Source organism: Gymnogyps californianus, chromosome 2 (genome assembly GCF_018139145.2).
Source record: "Gymnogyps californianus isolate 813 chromosome 2, ASM1813914v2, whole genome shotgun sequence".
NCBI classification, from domain to species: domain Eukaryota; kingdom Metazoa; phylum Chordata; class Aves; order Accipitriformes; family Cathartidae; genus Gymnogyps; species Gymnogyps californianus.
The window spans coordinates 8544294-8564237 of record NC_059472.1 but is presented as its reverse complement, the minus strand read 5'-3'; the positions used below and the strand labels follow the sequence as shown (position 1 = coordinate 8564237).

At 45.6% G+C, this 19944-nt stretch overlaps 1 protein-coding gene across 4 annotated transcripts in view; it reads left to right on the top strand.

Annotated features, from left to right (window-relative positions):
* Nucleotides 1-12196: 12196 nt before the first annotated feature.
* Nucleotides 12197-19944, top strand: part of CCN4 (cellular communication network factor 4) — a 36014-nt gene continuing 28266 nt past the window's right edge. For all 4 annotated transcript variants that reach the window (XM_050892565.1, XM_050892563.1, XM_050892564.1 and 1 more), the window contains exon 1: nt 12197-12376. In XM_050892565.1, the coding sequence (XP_050748522.1) occupies nt 12329-12376 (48 nt within the window). In that variant the 5' untranslated portion in view covers nt 12197-12328. The remainder of the gene's footprint in view (nt 12377-19944) is intronic.

Genomic DNA, 19944 nt, shown 5'->3' with positions numbered 1-19944 from the left:
TAACTCTTTCAGTCCCTCACACCTGCAGCCCAAGATCATGAAAAGTTCATGCATATGAAACATCTATCATTCATGACAATAACTCAAATAACAGACAGTTTACTCCAGCACTTTCTTCACCATGCTTCTCCACAGGAAAGTACAGTGGAAACAGCTATCCCTCAATGAGTACTTGCAGCTCCCAGGAATGCTTACAGGGAGATAACACAAGAAATGCAGGCTTTGGGCTTGTTGATGCGGATGTGCTGCCATTTTGACCTTTTCTAGAGCGAAACTTTTAAGGAAAGCTGGGAGAGGATTCATGCACACTAGTGTGTGACTGAGACCATTTAATACCCTATTCCTCTTCTGAATTCCCATGCCCCAATTTCCAAGGAGAGTGTGTAATTAGGAGACATTGATAATTGAATGCAGAGGGCTGATACCTTTTGTCATTTGATGGCACAACTCTTTCTTAGGCATCTGCTTCTCCAACCCAGTGCAACACTGAGGTTACTCTTCACTCACAGAAGCAATGATCCTACAATATTTCTTCTTAGTAACCTCATCCTGGTGAAAATGAGTTGGTAGAGGAGCCCTGTTCCTCTCAGTCTCCAGACTGGAGGTGAAACGCAGCCTGCTCTGGTAACGGTTGGCAATTGCATGCATCTGACAGATGGTCTATGAGGACATGCAAGAAGTGGAAAGTAGGTCAGTTTACTAAAGATACATATAAAAGAATTGCTGGAGCATGTAGTGACAAAATCATAAAGGCCAAAGCACAGAATGAAATACAACTAGCAAGGGACATGAAAGGTAACAAAGAGCTTTCTATTAATATTTCAGCAGAAAGAAGAAGATGAAGGAAGAAGCTGGTCCTCCACTTAGGGAGAAAGGAAAGCTAATAATGCCTGGAGGGCTGAAGTGGTTAGTGCCTTTCGCTTACCAGCCGTCACTAAAACTGCTATGAGCCAATGACTAATATGCTAACACCAATGACTGGGAAGGAGGAATTCAGTCTACAATAAGCAAAAGGCAGGCTAAGGGAATTCTTTGAAAAGACAGATTTTTTTGTTCAAATCAGAGAACTGGCTAGCCACTGTCTTGAAGCATATGTGAGACTTAAGAGGGAGAGAAAAGGGCAGATATGGGTCTATTGATGTGGAGGAAAAGGAAGAGCTAGGGAATTATCAACCAATCAGCATACTTTCAACACCTAGAAAAATGTTGAAACAAGTGGAACAGACCATTTTTGAACACTTTGAAGATCAGAAGGAGCTTAGCAACACCAAGCATGTGATGGTTAAAAACAAATCATGATTAAAAGAACACCAGATTTGTGACAGATCTTGAGGATGTGGGAGTCAGAGTATGTACCGTAGAAGGTGGTGAAGTTGCTGTGGTGTGATTTCATCTTGACTGTAGTAAGACTTTTGGCACTATCTCTCTCACACGAAATTTGCTCAAGTGAGAAGGGAATCTAGCTCAGATTAAATCCTGTAGTGTGGATGGCTATCTGGTAGGAGAGTTATCCTCAGTGGGGGTTATCCGTGCTGCTCTCTTGCCCTGGGCGAATAGCTGGAGTGGGGCTCTGGGATGTAGTCTGGGGTCTTTCAAAATCTTCCTGTCTTGGACAGCAGCACATAGGAGCTACATCTGCTGATGATACAAGTCAAGGTTTGAAAAGAAAAGATCCTTCAGAGATCCTCTGAAATAGTTAGTTCATAAAAGAGTTCAGGACGACAGTAGGCATGGGGTTGGCTCAGGCTCCTCAACAACACTGACTTACTGTTTTTTCTCCAAGGATGAAGGAACAGGATTGACATGCATCTGCCATAGGAAAACTAACCCTGCAGGTTACTGGTTCTGCCAGGGCATATCTGAGGGTGGTTACTGCTGCTGTTGAGATTTTGTTTCTGTTGTCAACCATTTTATACCAGCAGATTTAACTGATGTCGCAGACATCCTCCCTCTTCTGCTGCAGTGGCAACCAGACTTGCTTTCCCAAATGCTAACAACAGGGTTGTGGCCATTCAGGTGATGGCCTGTTTTGGCTTGGCAGTCATTCATCTCAGTGGGAGCAACCAGCATGGTGGGAATAGGTGGCTTCCTGCAGAAGTAATCTAGGGATTGCAGGTCAAGAAGAAGTAAGGGGGAAGTAAATGAACTCTAGGAAGTGTAAACAGGAGGTCTCTGTCTAGTCCCAGTGCTAGTCCTGGTTTTGAGCACCTCAAAGGTTACAGGGAGAGCAAGAAATTATGATGTCTGAGCAAAGAGTGGGAGAACTGGGGAAGGAGAGAAGGCTTCAGTGGAGAAATGCGTATTGTCTTTAAACTGGTTAAATGCTGCAACGAAGAGGAAAAAAATAATTCCTCCAGTGTGCCCAAGGAACAGTGGACTGACTTACACTGCAGCAAGGGAGATTTAAAGTAGACATTAGGCTTAACTCTCTAACTCTGAGGACAGTGAATGCCTGGAATAGGTTGCTGCAGAGTGGGTAGAGGGAAGCAGTCTTGCTCCCTGAAGACAAGGTTAGACAAACATCTGTCAGGAAGAGTTTAGTTAATGCAGTTTGTGCCTTGGGGCAGGGGAGATATGAGAGGACCCCTTGAGTCTCTTTCAGCCCTCTGACTGTGCCTCGGATGTATTCCCGTGCCTCCTTCCCCCTCCCATTTTTCTTCTTCAGCTCCTGAGTTTGCTCACTAGAGGCTCAGTGCCTTGGCCTTGCTCTCAGCCCAGGCCCTTCCCTTTTCCAAAAAACAATAAGCCTGGGCTCCTGAGGCAGGAGAGAGGTTGTGATGGCTCCCACCCAAGGAGGTCCCTTGCCAGGAGCTGCACTCCATCACTGGTACCCTGAGGGAAGCAGGCCCTCTCCATCACCTGGGTGAACACTTTCCCCAGGCACATTTCAAGGACCCTGAGCCAGCACATGGTGAATAAATAAAGCCAAGAGGCTTTTAACACATGAAAGCTCTCCTAAGCTGGCCACCTTGCTTGTTGTCTCAGCATCCACCTTGAGGCTTCAAATGGGTCAGAGATTTTTCTTCCTAAGGCGCCTCTGGGAGGTGACACAAGATGAGGACAACAGTCCCCACTGTGCAAAGAAAGAGAAGCGTGGCTTTCCTGGGAAACCCCTCGCCTCCATGGCCTGCAACAACTTGAAGTAACTGAAAATAAAGGAAACTATCTACCCCCCAAGGGCATTGTGGTGTCTCAGTCATGGGGGCGAACTGTGCATTTTCCTGGCTCCATGCTGAATCCTGCTCTGTGAGGTGCTGGGAGTGCAGCCAGCCAGTCCCTCAAGGGCTGCCACCAGGAACCAGGGACGTCATGCCAGAGAAATGCATTTGAGACTGAAAAAGCAAACAGATAAGGCTTCAAAAGGCAGCAGAAAGAGCTTGCCAAATTAAGCTAGAACTTAATGATCAAAAGTGACCACTTGTGCTTGAAATTCTAGTTTCCTCCTTTAAAACTGAGCACTTGCATTTGTTCTGAGAGGTGTTTCTGTGGGACGCCCCAAAGGACAATCTGAAATGTGTCAGTCATATTGTGATGGACCAAACAGAGTTCAGGGAGTCAGAGTGAGTGGGAGTAATGGAAACCAGCCTGCACAGAGCTGCAGGACCCTACGGGATCAGAGGGAGCGGCTTCACTACAGCTAAAATTGTTCCCACTGTATTGCAGCCTGAACGCACTATTCAGGGATTGAAACCGTGTTATGATAGGCCCTAAACAACAGTCCTGAGACTACACCTTGTGACCCAGTAGAAAGGAACAGCTAAACCAAAAAAAGCTGCTGGAGTGGGAACAGAGTGAGAAAGGCCCTTTGATTCACTGGAATCAGCCCCCAAAGTCCTCAACCTGTGATATCCAAAGTCAAGGTGGTCCCTTCGGGACTTTAAGTCGACAAACTTCCCTTGTCAAGTAAGGAGTGGGTACCGTGACGGCATTAGGGCAGAAAATGACTTTGTGGAGCATGGTGAAGAGTTTTCATTTTCGGCATCTAATGGTGCTACTAATGTCAAATTGAGTTCCAGCTTACGAATAATATGTGCAACCATCTGAGTGAAACTGGATGCTTTTCAATTTTTGCTGATTGTGGGGGATACAGGATTTACCCTCTGTATATTTTTCCGATGCTTAAAACCAGGAATAACTAATGCAGCCTCAGGAGCACGGTGCTGTGGATCCCATGCGGGGATCTTCTCCTTTTCCTTTCCCACTCCTATGCTGTGCCTGTCTCATACAGTGTCCCAAAATATGTCCTCCTTGTCCAAATTCCCTTTGGGAAGCCTGTCCTGTCTGAACACGTGCAGCCCAGCAGTTCCTCAGGGACTCAACAATTTCAAGCGTGATTAAAGGGAGATGGACCAAAGCCATGTTAAAGGGAAAGAAGTACTGCCAGAACCCGTGAAACCATTTTATTACTTGATGAAGAAGAAAAGTATTTGCTGGATCAAGGTAGACATCAACTGCACCAACCTTTCCCTTGAGCATGTGGGCTCAGGCCCTTGTTCCAGCCTGTTCTTCTCCTTTTCCCTCAGGCTGAATACAAGTCTGTATCATCCCATCTGCCCCAAAAGGCTGACAGGAGGAAGAGGAAGGAAAAATAAGCCCAGAAGGAAACAGTGATTACTCTGTGTGGTGCCCTCTGTCCAGGAGAGGGTGGAAAGTTTTATCACACTAGGCAGGGATGGAGCAAGGTGGACACTGATCACAAACAGCAGAGCTTGGGGCAGTGACCTGCTCTGGCACTGCAGGTGTGGTACATCACGGCCCATGCCCCATTCCCTTTCTTTGCCTCGGGACTGTGTCTTTTGGGTTGGCAAACAACGGTGCTCCAAATGAAATCAGGAAACAAAATCATAATGCTCCCAATTTTGTAAAACTGATAACAAAGGCTAGCAGGCATTGTGGTGAACACCCTCCAGGGCATGGAAAAGTAGTTTATTATCTTCATTATAATCTTTTTTAAATGCTTCAGATGCAATTATCAATGGTAATAAAAACGCGTATATCCTGAATGCTCTCCATAGCTGAGACCTCATTCTGCTGAGGTCTCTAAAACAGCCCATATCAGACCCTCAATTTATTCACCTTCTTGAGGCAGAATCACTCTATGTCCACTGGAAGGTGATGGTATCCTTGCACGTTGAAAGAGTCCAGGGAAGAATTTGTGACAGACTTAATATTTTACTTCCTAAGGTGGTAGTGTGAAAATGGATACCTTTGTTTTCACCCTTTTTGCTTTTATAACTGAGACTAAATTAAGGAAAAATATTGGCATGGGCTGGGAGGAGAGGAAGCTTAAAGTGCTGCTTGCAAGAAATAAAAAAAGATGAGAACTTGAGAGCATGTGGACTACGTGTGCCTAAAGTAGCAGCATTTTTGTGAGCACTACATCAATAAAGCCGCTTTCCCCACAGATTTGTGTCTGGTGGCTGACTGCAAACTCCAGCTGAAGTTGTTTTCCTGCAGTCGGCCATCTGAGAGGTCTCAGCTGTGTGGCTTCTCTGGCGTCTAATAGCGCGTGAGTAAACCCTCCACTTTTCCCAAAGGTGTAATACTCCTGTGGCCTCTCTCTTCTTCCTCGGTGCCTCTTTTCACAAAATGCGCAGGAATGTGATTGTCGGTGAGATATCTCTCTTTCTGTCAAATTTGGCTTGATTTTGGCCAAGAGGCTCAAAAACTACTGCAAAGGGACACAGACAGACAGACACGAACACGTACGAAGCAATTGCATAAGCTCCATTTCCCCAGGAAACAGAGACTGAAAGCAGCTCTGTTGAAAGAGAAACATTTACTAACCAAACACCAAAGGAAACTTTGAATAAAACGTTACCAGAGTTAGAATGCAGAATTTGGATACTCGGGCCATAGAGGGAAAATTGGTCCTTGAATATTTCATGTTTCAAACAGGTTTGATCTCTTGGGGATCTATTCATAACTTTTCTAACCATCTCATAAGGTTTCTTTCTTATTTTCTTTAATATGAAAAAAAATTATTTTTCTGCATTTATTAACAAAATACTTTAAAAACAACACATGGGCTAGAAGGGTAGACCTACTTTCCAACAGAAAAACAAGCCCACCTGAGATACGAGATGGTTATGTTTTATAGCCTTCATTCTTTTACACTTAATGCAATTTCATTGGCTTGGTTTTTTTTTTTCCAACAAAAGATATGTATAATCTAACCCAATCTTGGAAATTCACTGACATATTTACAGGGCTGGGAAGCCTCAGTGTGTGATTGAGAAGGTCAGATCTGATTCCGGTCTTACCTAGACCCAACTGGGAGCAATGACACTGGCCACAGTGAATTTCCAGCAGAACAGAGATTTCCCTCCTCATTTAGCCAACTCCATCCCAGAGACTGGAGAATATTGCTGCACTAGTAGAAGGAAAAAAGGCCCAGCTGAATGAACAGTTGTGTAATTCTGTAGTCACTGATCTAGAGAATAGAAATACCAGGGTGTGCATGTTATCCGCAGTGAGTGAAGTCATTTTTTGGAGCATGTCATAAAATTACTTGTCAAGGAGACCATGATATGAAGCAGGCCAACCTATGAAGGGAGCAGATTGTGCTGCTTCAGGAATGTGTGCAATATTTGTTGGAGTTCTTCATCCTTTCATAGTTTGTTAGTCAATATATTTTTCTCTCTTCTCATGTGCATCAAGAAAAACATCTACAGGAGGCAAACCCAAAGGTTAATTCCTCCCCTGCACTTCCCGCATTTGTTCAAATAGTTGAACTAATATTTATGAATAATGCATTGCACTCATGAATGCCACAAATCAATGCAACTCTAAGGACTTTGGTTTTATACCAGCTGAGGCTCAGACTCAATATGTGTTGTTAATCCAGCTTCTTTATTGGTTAGCAAATATGATGTAAATCTTTATTTCCAGAAGACTACTTTTCTACAGCAAGGATTTATCAGAGCCTGTTCATATTTCTGGCAGGTTCCTGATTCTCTGTAGCCTGTTCATTTTGGTTATTAATTATTCTCAGAGCTTGGCATCTTATTTGTGTGATGGCTTGTTGTTTTGTTTTGTTTTGTTTTTCTTTTTTATTCTAAGTTCTGTTTGAAAGCTTTAATTAAGAAACTGATGGTTTTTGAGAGCAGATACAGAGACAGACAATTGCTCAGGAAAAACACTGGATACCCCAGAGTACTGTTGCTGCTGTCACAAATGCCTCGTACTGGTTCAAAAGCATCAGAATATCTTTTTTGCCCACATAATAGCCGCATAAATGTCCAAAAGAAAAATTATGAGAATTTAAGAATAGATGAACACAATAGGCAGGCCATTGCTTTTGAGGGCAATGAAGAAAATACAATATCTGAAGTTACTGGCATCAATAATTGAAATCTAATATAATACGTATTTGTAAATTGATATAAAGATCTACAATTTTTAAAGGGGAACTTACAGAAACTAGTATTTTAATGGCTTGGTTTTTTGCTACTGTCATTCAAACCCTCATGTTTTAGCTCACAGTGGAACAGCTCGGCCGCTGTCAGCCAGATTAATACTGCTGAAATCAACAGAGTCACACAGATTGACACCAGCTGAAGACCTGTCCTAATAAATCTGAGTCTATTTATGGGGAATGAAACCACAGTCATGTCTCCCCAAAGGCAGTATTCTCACTGAAATATAAATGGTTTGGGCTGCATGAATGAATTAAATATTGAAGGTTCCATTTTTCAGACTTAGCTGCAGCTTCACCCGTGTCTGATTTATACCAGCTCTTTGGAGAAATAATCACTCAGTCCTGGAGTGCTGACAGTCAGGCTGGTTTACCTGAACTAGCTGATTTTCTTTTTAGCTGTTGAGTGTATTATCAGCCTTACAAGTGTGCTGGCAAGAGGAGTGCAAGCCACACAGCATTGTGCATACTTACTCAGGAATGGCAACCTGGGTTAAATAACATTTCAAGGTACCTCCCTACACCTGGCATTTTGTAAGGGACTGAGGGAATCCAGTGGTGGATTTACCACATTAGCTCCTCGCTGGTACCTTCTGCATCATGGTACCAGGGATACAAGGCTGAAGAGGAGCAAAGGAGCTTTTGGCTCTCTATCCGTATCGTGATTCCTGTCCATCTTCTTTGGAAAGACTGTTTAGACAGCAAAAGAGTGAGTCCCTCTGCTGTATTGCAGCTTCTTGCACTCTGTGGTGTCAAGTGTCGTCGGCAAAGGCCAGTAACTCTGTGGAAATGAGATATTCACCTGTGTTGAAGTGGGGCTGGCTGAGTGCTCAGATGCTTGATGTTATCAAGAGTCAGCTAAACCAGATGTTTTCATACTCTTGTTTCTAAAGCTTCTTTGATATTTCAAAGGGCCAGGCTGATGTAACTCTCCTTCCCACCACCTAAGTAGTCATAATAACAACAATAATAGATGGTGCAGTTTGACTCCCCTACCTCCCTTCTTCCCATTCCAGTATGTGCCTCCTGAAGCTGGTGAGGTTCCTAGCCTCCCTGCTGACGGCAGGCCCAGCGGGGCCCCTGCTATTCAGCAGGCAAATCCTGCACGGAAGGGGTGCCTCCTCCGTCACCCCGGCATGCAGCAAGGCAGAAAAAAGGGCACTCTGATAGAAAACTAACACAGCTACTTGTTTGGCTTGTTTAACAGCCAGATTCATGACTCAGCCTTTACCTTTTATGAGTCAGGAAATTCCAAGGTGCTCTTTTTTTCCCTTGGACTTGTAGGCAGACTCTGATCTCACTTATTACAGGGTAAATCTGCTACAGGCAAGGAGCTATTCCTGCCACACATTTGCAAGCAAGAGCAGCATCCATCCTCCCTCAACTCTCTTTCTGTTCTTAGCCGTCCCTGTGTTCTTTGGCCAGCTACAGCCCTCAGTAAAAGTGTCAGGCACATCAAACAGCGTAAAATAAATCAATCCATTTCCCAGTTTATTTAGTCTAAAAAGGCTGTAAAATGGAGTCAAATTGAGAAACCTGTTTATGTGGCCGAGAGGCCTAAGGGACATATTGAGGAAGGAGTGATATTGAAGTGTTAGGCTAACAGAATCAGAGCTAGTTTGCACTGGGGCGTGCTACCTGTTTCCAGTTCACTGTGGATGGCGTGACTGCAGAGTGATGGATAGTTGCATTCACAGACAGAATGTCCATGGAAGGTGAAAGGTAAAGAGACAAAAGTCATTAAAACTATAAAATTGCTTCAAGGTCCAGAAAACCAATTAGACGCTGAGACTTAAAAGCAATGTGGCTTCCCTGTTTTGTTGAAGAGTCAGGAGTGATTTACTGAACGTTTGCATGTTTATATGTTGGAAGAAGGTCCAACATTCTCATCAGCCAAGCAGACATTGGCAGAAAGATTAAACCAGCAAACTCAGACTGAAAATACGGCACAAACTTTTAATAGTGAATGTAACTGAACTCACCAAAACATGAAGTGGATTTTCCATCATTTGAAGATCTTAAATTGAATTTAAGTCTTTGAACTAGACAGAGAAGTGTCTTTAGAGCCTCCATTTATTGGGGTCAGTACAAGACTCCCCAGGATTAAGCCAGGGTGATACAGGATTGCAATGATCTCTTTTAGCAACGTCATCCTTAGAGGGAACTGAGAGCTCCCAGAAGCAGAAGCCAAGGTGTGGGCTCCTGCCATCACTGAGTTAAACAAGAGCCTAAATGTCCCTGTCATTTGAGACTTAGTGGAATAACTTTACACCCAGTCACGCCTGTAAGAGCATCGATGTGCCATATCCACACAGGAATCGCTATCAGAAAGGCTGCTGAGGCAGCTGGATGTCTCAGCACCCCTGCCCTGGAGCTGCAGGCCCACTCCTTGATCCCTGTCTCATCCAAGTTAAGACAGAGTGTCTCGTTTATGATCACCACAGGACAAACTCCCACGACCGATGTGAGATGAGCTGTGGAGCTGCAAGCAGCCAGACGTCCACATCTCAAAGACTCCATCCTTGCTGACACACTTGACCACAGCATTAGCTAAGGAATTCACTGAGGGGAATGAAATATGTAGGGGAAATAGTCAAAAGAGAGTGAGATAACCAAATATTTTGGGGGAAAAAGCCAAAAACAACACACTGTCATTTCTAGTGTCATTTCTAAAGTGTTCTTTCCTGTGATTTTGTAGTCTGATAACCCAGGAGCTTTGAACTCTTATTCCTCTTCCATTTGCAAAGCTACTTTTGCTAGGACTGCTAGCATGGCCCCTTCAGCTCCAAGCCAGCAAGCATGACTTGTACAAGGTATTAGCCACCTACTTTACATCTAAGCCTATTACCCTAGGCTAATCCATTTAGTTTCACCTCTTTTTTTAAGAGACTCTCTCACCTAGGTCAGAGAAATTGTACTCTCAAAATGCTCTTTTCATTTCACAAAGTATTCAAGGATTTGGACCCCAAAGCCAGGCACTGAGTGGTAGCCATGTGCAGATGAACACCACCCAGGTGACGTGAAGATAGCAGGCTTCTTTCTAGATTCCTCAGCAGAGAAAGAGAGTGCCTGTGACTGGGTATTGCTGGTGTACGATGAAGGATGTGTGCTGGTGACAGAGAGGGGTGAGAGAGAAATACTGAAATAGAGAGGTGGAATGAATGAACAGAGGAGGAAGTGAGGAAAGAGAGGGAAGGATACAGAGGAAGGAGAACAGAAACAGCCCTGGAGGAACCCGACAGAAAATACAATCCCCAACCTGGTCTTCAGGGTGGTATGTCCTGGGAAGAGGCTGTGGTAGGGGTGAAGGTGCTGGAGGAGGAAGACAGGAGGTGGCATTTCCTCTGTTTTGCAGCCAAGCTCTGGCTGAATCGTTTCCCAGGGCAGCCGGGTGTCCAGACTGTCACACAAAAAGTCTGGTCCTTTCAGAGCTCCCTGGTCCAGCTGGTGTAAAACCATGAAACTGCCCGTGCCGTGTCACACAGCATGAAGGGATGAAAGTCACTGCAAGAATACACGTTACTGGACTACAGCTTCCTCGCTCGCCCCTCGCCACTCGCTGTCAGCCGCAGCCTTGAGCATTCAGCCATGCCGGGTCCGGGGAGCAAACCCCACCGCAGTGCCAGCTCCCCTGGAGGGCTGGGATGGCTGCTGGGGGGGGGCTGGGGGGGGCTCACCCCAACCTGACCCACACCTGAATTACAGAAGGTAGCCAAGGCTGAGCAGAGGTTAAAGCACCATCTCATTTCTAGTTTGGCCATTAGTGTTCACCCACCCATCACTGCCCGGCCAGCCACATCAAGCAGGAGGGTTTGCCTACTTTTAAATTTACCTTGACACCTCTTTTAGCCCATGTCTCCACTCTTTCTTGGGTTTAAGACCTGTAGAGCTGTTTAATAGGATTTTTCTTCCCTTTGCAAGCACTCATTTTCCTTACACTATTCTATTTCAGTTTAAGGATGAAAGAGACTTTAAATGCTTTCAAATTCAGATTTAGAATGGTGAGGGAAAATACTGTGCCTGTGCCTAGGTAAAAGGAGAAAAACACATCAGAGATGACCCAGCTAAAATCAGGGTATACATTAACAGGGATACAGGTGATCAGAGAGTTTAGCTCCGTTCAGAGCGGGGTTTGCACTCCCATGTACCTGGGCAATATTTGTTATGCCCGCTACTGGCACAGGATAGAAATATAACTGGGCCCAGGAGCTGATGCACACTCTGATACACTCCACCAAAATCACGGAAGGGATGTGCAGATGGCAGGGGATAGTGTGTCCTTCCTTTTGTTTCCTGTGTGGGTTGCTCTGTGAAGAGGAGGGTCCCAAGGGAGCCGTCAGACTGCCTCCCGTGGGGTGCACTCGCAGGACAAACGTCCTTCTGCACTTCAAATGAAGCTGATCTTTTTTAAAGAATAAATAAATCATCTGTGCATATTTGTATACATCTCAGGTCATTAATCACAATCCATAAAGCCAGATCAAACATTTCTTGCTGTACTAGCTAAGTTGCAAGAGCCTGAATGCCATAAGCAACATGCGGGGTAAGCTCTGAGCATTTCGGTGCCGTGCTAAAATCGCAGCGCAATGGACCACAGCGCTGCAGCTTTCCCTTTAAGAGCCCTTTGGCTAACGGCGATACACTGAAATGCAGGAGGTGGGACAACACCACACACAAAAATGAAGAAGTGAAGGCAGGAAAAGTTTCTCCAGAGGAAAAATGCAGGGCTTGTCCTTCACCCTGACGTCAGATCTGTCTTTAATAAAATCCCCAAAGAGCCAAGAGAAAAAGGCAGAGTGCCTAGGCTAGGTTGCCAGTTCAGGATTGCTCTGCATTCCCCAAAGTGGTGTTTTTGTTCAAAACGGCTCTAAATCTGGGTTCAATCAATGTATTTAATCCCGGCTTCCAGGGATGAGGTGGCTTTTGCCCTGGATTCTAGCAACAAGCAGTATTTTGCAGGTGAGTTTGGAAACTGCAGGAGAGACTCGTCTTCTGCAAACACACTTGGGTTTAATGCACGGTGGGCTGGGAGAGCTGAGTGTGGTGCGTGTGGGAAGGTGGGCACCAGTACGCTTTGGGGAGGTGGGAGATGTGAGAGTGAGGAGGGAAAGGTGAGCTGTGGAGGAAAGGAAAGGAAAGGAAAGGAAAGGAAAGGAAAGGAAAGGAAAGGAAAGGAAAGGAAAGGAAAGGAAAGGAAAAGGAAAGGAAAGGAAAGGAAAGGAAAGGAAAGGAAAGGAAAGGAAAGGAAAGGAAAGGAAAGGAAAGGAAAGGAAAAGGAAAGGAAAGGAAAGGAAAGGAAAGGAAAGGAAAAGGAAAGGAAAGGAAAGGAAAGGAAAGGAAAGGAAAGGAAAGGAAAGGAAAGGAAAGGAAGGAAAGGAAAGGAAAGGAAAGGAAAGGGGAAAGGAAAAAGGAAAGGAAAAAGGAAAGGAAAAAGGAAAGGGAACAGTGCAGAAGTGTCTCTGGGTTGAGTCCATCTCTGCTTAGCATCCAGGCGGATCTGCACAGAAAACTGTAGTGTGGGGTGGGTTTTTTTCCTTTTTTTTTCTTTTCCTTTTTCTTTTTTTTTTTTGGTTTTTTTTCCCCTTTTCCTCTTATCGCTACTATTTGTACTGTGGAGCAAAAGAAGGTGGACAAGGTCACGCATTCCTGCCCGAAGCAGCCAGAGTGAGGCTGTTAGGGGAGCGGGCTGGCGGGGAAAGGGCAGGTCCCCGACGGGCGGCGGTGCCCAAAGGGGGCCGGGACCCACGCAGTCCCGGCGCCGCTGCCGGTGCCGGTGCGGGGCCGGGACCGGAGCCGTGCCGTGCCATAGCAGGGACCGGGACCGGGACCGGGACCGGGACCGGGCGGTGCCGCCGGCCGCTCCCCGCAGGTGTGCCGCTGCCGGCGCTGCCTCGGGGCCGGCAGAGGAGGAGGGTTTTGTTTTGTCCCTCTCCCCATCTCTTGTAGCCGCCCGGTCCGCGCAGGCAGGAGCTGCTTTCCTTCCCCTCCTCTTTGGAAAAAACCTGTATGGGAAAGCTACTCATTTCAGAAGGTGTTTGCGTTTTGCTTTTCTTTTCTCGGTGCTTGCTTGCGGCTCGTGTAAAATCCCCGGGGGAGAGAGCTGGTTGTTGAGAGCTGTTGTGTTTAGGAGGGTGACGGTCACGGCAGGGAGGCAGTGGGTGCGGGGAGAGCCTGTCCCCAGCGGAGGAGCGACTGGGCGGCCGCGTCGGGACCTGCGATGTCCCTCACCCTCATCCCCATCCCCGGAGGCAACGCTGGACTCAGGGCTCGGGGACCCCTGGGGACCCCGAAAGAGAAGTGGATCCTAGGGACCCATTTGGGCTACCCGGCTTGAGGCCGGGGCATTCCCTGAGCCAGACACGTGTGAAGCTGTGTCTGAGCATCGCTTCTGCTCGAAGGGGGGTAACATCAACTGCTTCGCGCAGGGGGGATTGCGCTTTGCAGGGCTGCTGGCATCAGGGGTTGGGTTGTGTGTGGCGAGATAAAGCGAGGCTTTAAAGCAAGAAAGTAGCACGCGTGGTGTGGTACACCAGACGCACCTGTGTGAAAGCAGATGGCAAAGCGGTAAGTCCCGAGTGAATGTGGAGATGGACTGATAATGGTGCCTCTTCTAGAAAAAAAATACAACACAAAACAGAATACAAAACTAACAACAAATAAACAAAATGCTCCTCTTGGGCTCTCGGAGGTAAGTTGTTTCTTACTTCGGTTGATTTTTGTCGAGCAAGTCAAAAGTCACACAGAGGGAGGGGGCCCCCCCAAACAGTGTTACCAGAGGAGATCTGCATGAGCCTTGTAGATTTTACAGTGGTTATCCTGGGTTCTCTTGATATCAGAGATGTTTGTAAAAAAAGCTGCTGTAGCATGAAAGTATGTGTAAGCGCATGCAGACAAGTGCGCCTGCTGTGGGGATGAGTAAGTGAGCGCAATCCAAATATTGCTGGCAGCGTGTTTGGTCTAAACAGTATCTGAAAAAGAGTTCAAAACAGTATCAAAAATAGCCTAAAAAGAGTCCTGGGTCTCAACTCTTTCAGTTCAAGCTCTCCACTGAACGGAGCAGGTGAAGCTGTGTCTCTCTGGAGCATCCCAGGGGCACTGTCACCTCCTGAACACAGCTGTGGAGTTGCACCTTAGAAAGCTGTGCTTAGAAACCATTGAGTAGTGACAATTTCTCCCCAGTAATGAACTGGCTTTCTGTGGGTCTTCTCCACACCTGAACTGGGATGTGACGGGAGGTTGGTAGGCTGATGAAGGGCAGATTCCTGTCTGGTGTACACAAGGGAGTGAGGGAACGGGGATGAAAAGAATGATAGTGTGGAGGGATGAGAGGGGCTAGGGAGAGCAACTAGGAGGGAGCATTAGTCTATGTAATATTTAAACGACTTTTGGGAGAAGAGCAGGGTTAGTTTGGTCTGCTTAAGGGAAGGATGTCTGAAGGAGCAAGGCATATTGCAAATGGTATGGGATATTGTGAATATTTAGCTGGCATGGCCACCCTGCTCGTCAGAGATATCTTAGCTAAGTCACACAGGTCATAACAGATGAGTGCTGGTAAAGCTCTGACACCGCCCCACCTCACTGTCGTTGTGTTGCATCTTTGGTGGCATCATCACAATGGTAATAAAAATCTTTCTAACACTGCAGAGCCATCCATGGAGTGGTAGCATCAGGCAGGTCACTGTGCAGAGGCAAAGCCCTGTGGTCTCCCTGGGGACTTGTCACTCTTCACATACATGAAGAAATAAGGACAGAAAAGATGCTCCACTGGGAAAAAGAAGGGTTGACTATCTGGAATATAACTGGAATATATATACTTGTTCCAGGGAGAAAGGCAGAGGAGTTAATATGGGAAGGTCAGGCAGGTCTCAAAGGGCATTTCAGAAGGCAGCTATCAGGTTCTGCAGCAGTGTCCCCCGTCCCCCAGCACTGTATTAAGCTCCAGACAGTTACTGAGTTCTTAAACAGTTTTATCAGGAGAGTTTTTTATTAGGGCATAACTGCACAGGCAACGGGTCTGGGAAGAGAAAAATAGCTGAGCATAGCTGGATTTTCAGGCATAAGTTTTCAAACATTTCTTAAAATATTTTTTTTCATAGATATAAGGGCAGAGACCATGGGAGCCCAAGTCCCATCAACTAGGCTGAGATCCCTCAGTGCCGGAGTCATTTCTGCAGCAAGGACTTTCAGGCTGGATGCGTTTGCCCCTTTCAGTGCTGCACATTGAGGAATCAGGGCCAGGATCTTCAGCCTCTAGTCCTGATGACTCAGCAGATGTGAGACCCCTTGCTCAGATGGGACAAAATGTCCCAAACCAGGGTGATGATTAGAAAAGCAATTCTGCACTTTGTAGAAAATTAATAAAGCAGATTATATAGGAAGAGCATTGGAGGTTTCTAAAACATTTGAAGTGGAGGAATGGATCTAAAAATCTAAAATAAAAAAAAAAAAGAGGTGAATGCAAAGCTGCAGACTTTTCCTTTAATGGTGCTGGTAAGCAGCAGCTCAAATAGCGAAGAATGGTGCTGCTCTTCATCACATCAACTAGTAGGCAGGTATTGACACTTTTATTTGATGTGATGGCAGTCATGGCACACAAACACCAGGCTTTTGGCTTTAGTGGGTGGGAGGGAGGAGAGAGATGTTAAAGATGGTTTTATATAGGCACCACCTCCTTTGTGAGCATTGATTTCACTAGATAGTCACTGATAATGACCCAAGTTCAGGGCTGCCTCAGGCTGTGTGGAAAGTGGTTTGAGAACTGTAATGCACATTTTTTCCTTCTCCTTTTTATAAGATTTATTGGTACAGATACGAGGCCAAGAATTTAATTTGTAAAATGTTTGGATTTGGTGGCAGGAAAAAATGATTACATTTCTTTGGGCTCTTCCAGGCGAAACCACATTCTGACCAAATGTGAACCAAAAAAAGAAAAAAAAAGAAAAGAAAAAGCTACTGATTGATTTATTAGTTTATCTCTTTGCTTTGCCAGCAGCTCATATGTAGTCTAATGCTAAAGGTTCCAGATACCTTTATTCTTGCCTGCAAAAATCCCGTGGCTCTCCAGGGGAGGTGAGCTGAGGTTTATTTATTGAATGCTTCTTAATGGAAGGCTACAGGCTTGCAGCATGGATAACGGTGCATAGATAATCTTAGGCAGCACAGGTTCAAAGTTGATGTGTCTTGTCCCTCTAACCTTCCCACTATTCCCTGTTGCTTGACAGCACCTGGTTACCAGAGCCAGGCTTGATACACTTCTCTTTAGAAGGGCTTCTATCCTACACTTCCATAAATAGTAGATGTCAAAATTACTCTGGTTATAGCAGCTGAAGATTCAGCTATGCAAATGAGTCTCTTGTGGCTCAACGCTGGTAGACAGAATCCCCGTGAGTATGGCTGCATCATACGTGGGGTTTTCCCAAAGCTGGTCTTTCATTTGGCAGTCCCCCCCTCACAAATCCATTTGCAGAATGAAATCATTGCCAAGGGAACATTCTGAAGGTAGCACTGAATGTGCTTCGCATGGATCAGAGGTCCAGCCCCAAGTCTGTTTCTGATGAAGACGCCTCCTAAATACACAAACACACACCCACAGAGTTTTTTGCTGAGAGCAGCAGGCTTTTATGCATTTTCTTCATAGCTTCTCCTATCAGTGTCTGAATTTGCTTTGATAGCCATCAGCTGCCAGTGTGCAACAGTCTCTTTGCCAGCATTAACCGAGATAGAGCTCGGGACAGGAACTGGCTTCCTCACCCCCCTCGCAGTTGTGCCGCTGCCTGTTTGTGTCCCCTCGGGCAGGTCCTGTCCCCATCGCACACTGCAGCAGTCCTGCCTGCAGTGCGAGTACTTCGCTAGCGGGGCTTCTCCAGGGAAAGGCATTAGTTAAAAATGATATCTGTGGGTTTTAGCAAAAGCATGAGATTTACATGATGATACTGGGAGTCTGTCCTTTGAAAGACTCATGCATGTTTAGCTTCTCCTGCCTTCCCCAGGTGCTATGACAAGGCACCGGTCAAAAATCTCAGAAGTCCTCCACACCCACGTGGGACATTTAACTTCTTTCTTCAGAAGCTGTAGGCTCCCATGTTGGGATGTTAAGAGTTGCTTTAGCATCTTGCCAGTGCTCAGCTTACTGAGAATTGCTCTTTTTGGATGGCCTCGGTGTCCCAGCGGGGTCTTGAGCATTCCTGTCTGGACAGCCCTGGCTCTCATGCACAAGTGGAAATGAAGTTGTTTTAAACAAAAAAGAAATAGTATCGTGTATATGAACATTGGCAGCTGTGGCCTGGCAAAAGCTGAACGCCCACACCTTCAGCTGAAGATACATTTGAGTATCAAGCCTGACAGTGTCTCATGTTGTGGACCAGAAAGCAGGGTAAGGTTTCCTCACTCTTTCAGATTTATTTTTGTCACCAGGAGGTGCAGTTGGCACCCTGGATTAAGATGTTCCCTCTGATTCCCCCTTTGCTTTCATATAATATAGCTCAACCATCCTCATTCTTAGGGTGCTTATGTTAAAAGCAGAATTTTCTGTTTCTATTAAATAGAAACTTTGACTGACAGCTGTCAGCTTGGCAGTGATGGGCCCAAAACAAAGTCCACCCATTTGTTTTCTTTCTGTGTTCTGATGTTCACCAAGAATTCAGACCCAGTTTCTTGGACTGGGCTTACAGTACCCAATTTCCCCATCACTCCCTCTTCCAAGTTTTGTCCCACCCAGGGTCTCCTGCATCCTGAGATGAGTTTCCTTCAGCCTGCCATTGCTGCAGGTTGGCAGGGGGATCACAGGGCTTTATTTTTACAGATGTGTTCCTGGGTCAAGGGACTCTGACTTTGCTGCTTTTGAAGATCTCTGCAGATGTTCTCCAGTGCTACTCTGGGTTTCCTAGCTGTAGGTGAGGATCACTGGTTCTCCTGCACCCTGGTGGTCTCCCAGCTCTGGGAGGTACCTCCACTGGTGCCTCTTATTTATTGCATCCATACTGAAACCTTACGTGTTTCCCTCTTGGCTGCTGCTTGTTCTGGCATCCTGGGTGAAGCTTCTGGAGTCCTCTTAATCCCTTGTGCCTTCTAATAGACTGCTGTTGGGCTTTGGCTTGTAATCCTTGCATCTGGGCTAGGTGTGGGAAAGTAGAAGGGAGAAAAGGCATTTTTACCTCTGTGGGTGCCAACAGCTGGCTCTGCTCTCCAAGTAATTCTTCTTGTGGATGGGGAAGGAAAGGAGAGCCTCTGGGCTGAAACAGCTGTGGAAGAAGATAACACTTAAGCTAAGCTTTACGGCACAACTTGAGTAATGAATTTCTAATACTTGGGTTGGTAATGCATTCCAGGACTGTGTGGTCATCTCTGTGTTCCTCTTCTCTCTCTCAATAGCTCCCACGTTGTTCTTCTGTTTTATTAGTCTGGGTCTGTCATTCTACTTAACCTATAAAGCAAATGAGAGACGAGCAAGTTGGAAGGCCAAGTTTCATGAACTCCAGGATGGCGTGCAATGAGCCCAAAGGGAAACCTGAGAGGTATTTGCAGAAATAATTGTGGGCTTATGCATCATCCATGGAGGGTTGTGAGTCACCTGGATCCTGATGTTGCTGGACACGTGCGCAGTTAGGCCTTCGCTGTCATGGAACAATTCCAGCCCTGCAAAAGGACCTTCTCCTAAGAGTTTGCCTTGCAGATTTGGAAGGAGTTATAAGAAAAAATGTCTCGTGCTTGGTGATGGGGCAGCATAGCAAGGTCACTTGGTCCAGCATTTCATTGACACTCAGATGAACAGAACTCACAATGCCTGTAATGCTATGGCTGCTTTTATACCTTTTTCTTAGAGCTTTTTATACCTTTTTCTTAGAGCTGAAACAAACTCCTTCTACTCAGCTTGAGGTGAATCTGTCCTTTCCCTTCCTAGTATACTGACTTCATCTCCAATGAAAGGCTTCCTGCTCGATATGAAGCATTGGTTTTATTTTTACATCTCTAGCATGCAACTGTCTAGCTTGACTGAGTTAGTAGCTACACTAGATTTAGAAACATGGAACTACTCTATGTAGTATCTGTATATAATGGAAAGAACACAGTAAAGTCAGTAGTAGTAAGCAACTTTGTAATTCTGTACAATACCTGACACACAACTTGCTACGTGCCACCAAGAACAGTGTAACCCACACAGACTTCACAACTTTGACCAAAATTGCTCTGGATGACTCAGGCATTTTTTTTTTTTTTAATTTTATTTAGAAGGTAGCAACTTTTTAGCTATGTGTACACGGTAGCACTTTCCCCTTTCTAGAATTTACGAATGCAACTCAAACTTTAATTTCTGAGAGGTTTAAAAGTTTCAATTCCTTTCCATGCTCTACCAGCTTTCCAGACTACCATCCTGCTTTCATTTTTGGTGTTTTCTTACTGAAGATTTTCAAGCAACAAGAGACAGCAAGATGAGTGGGGGATTGTTTCTTTCTCTTGCTGAAGTTTCCTCATCTCCATATACGTATGCTTGGCCAGTGACAGGATGATTATACAGAAAAGAAGGGAGC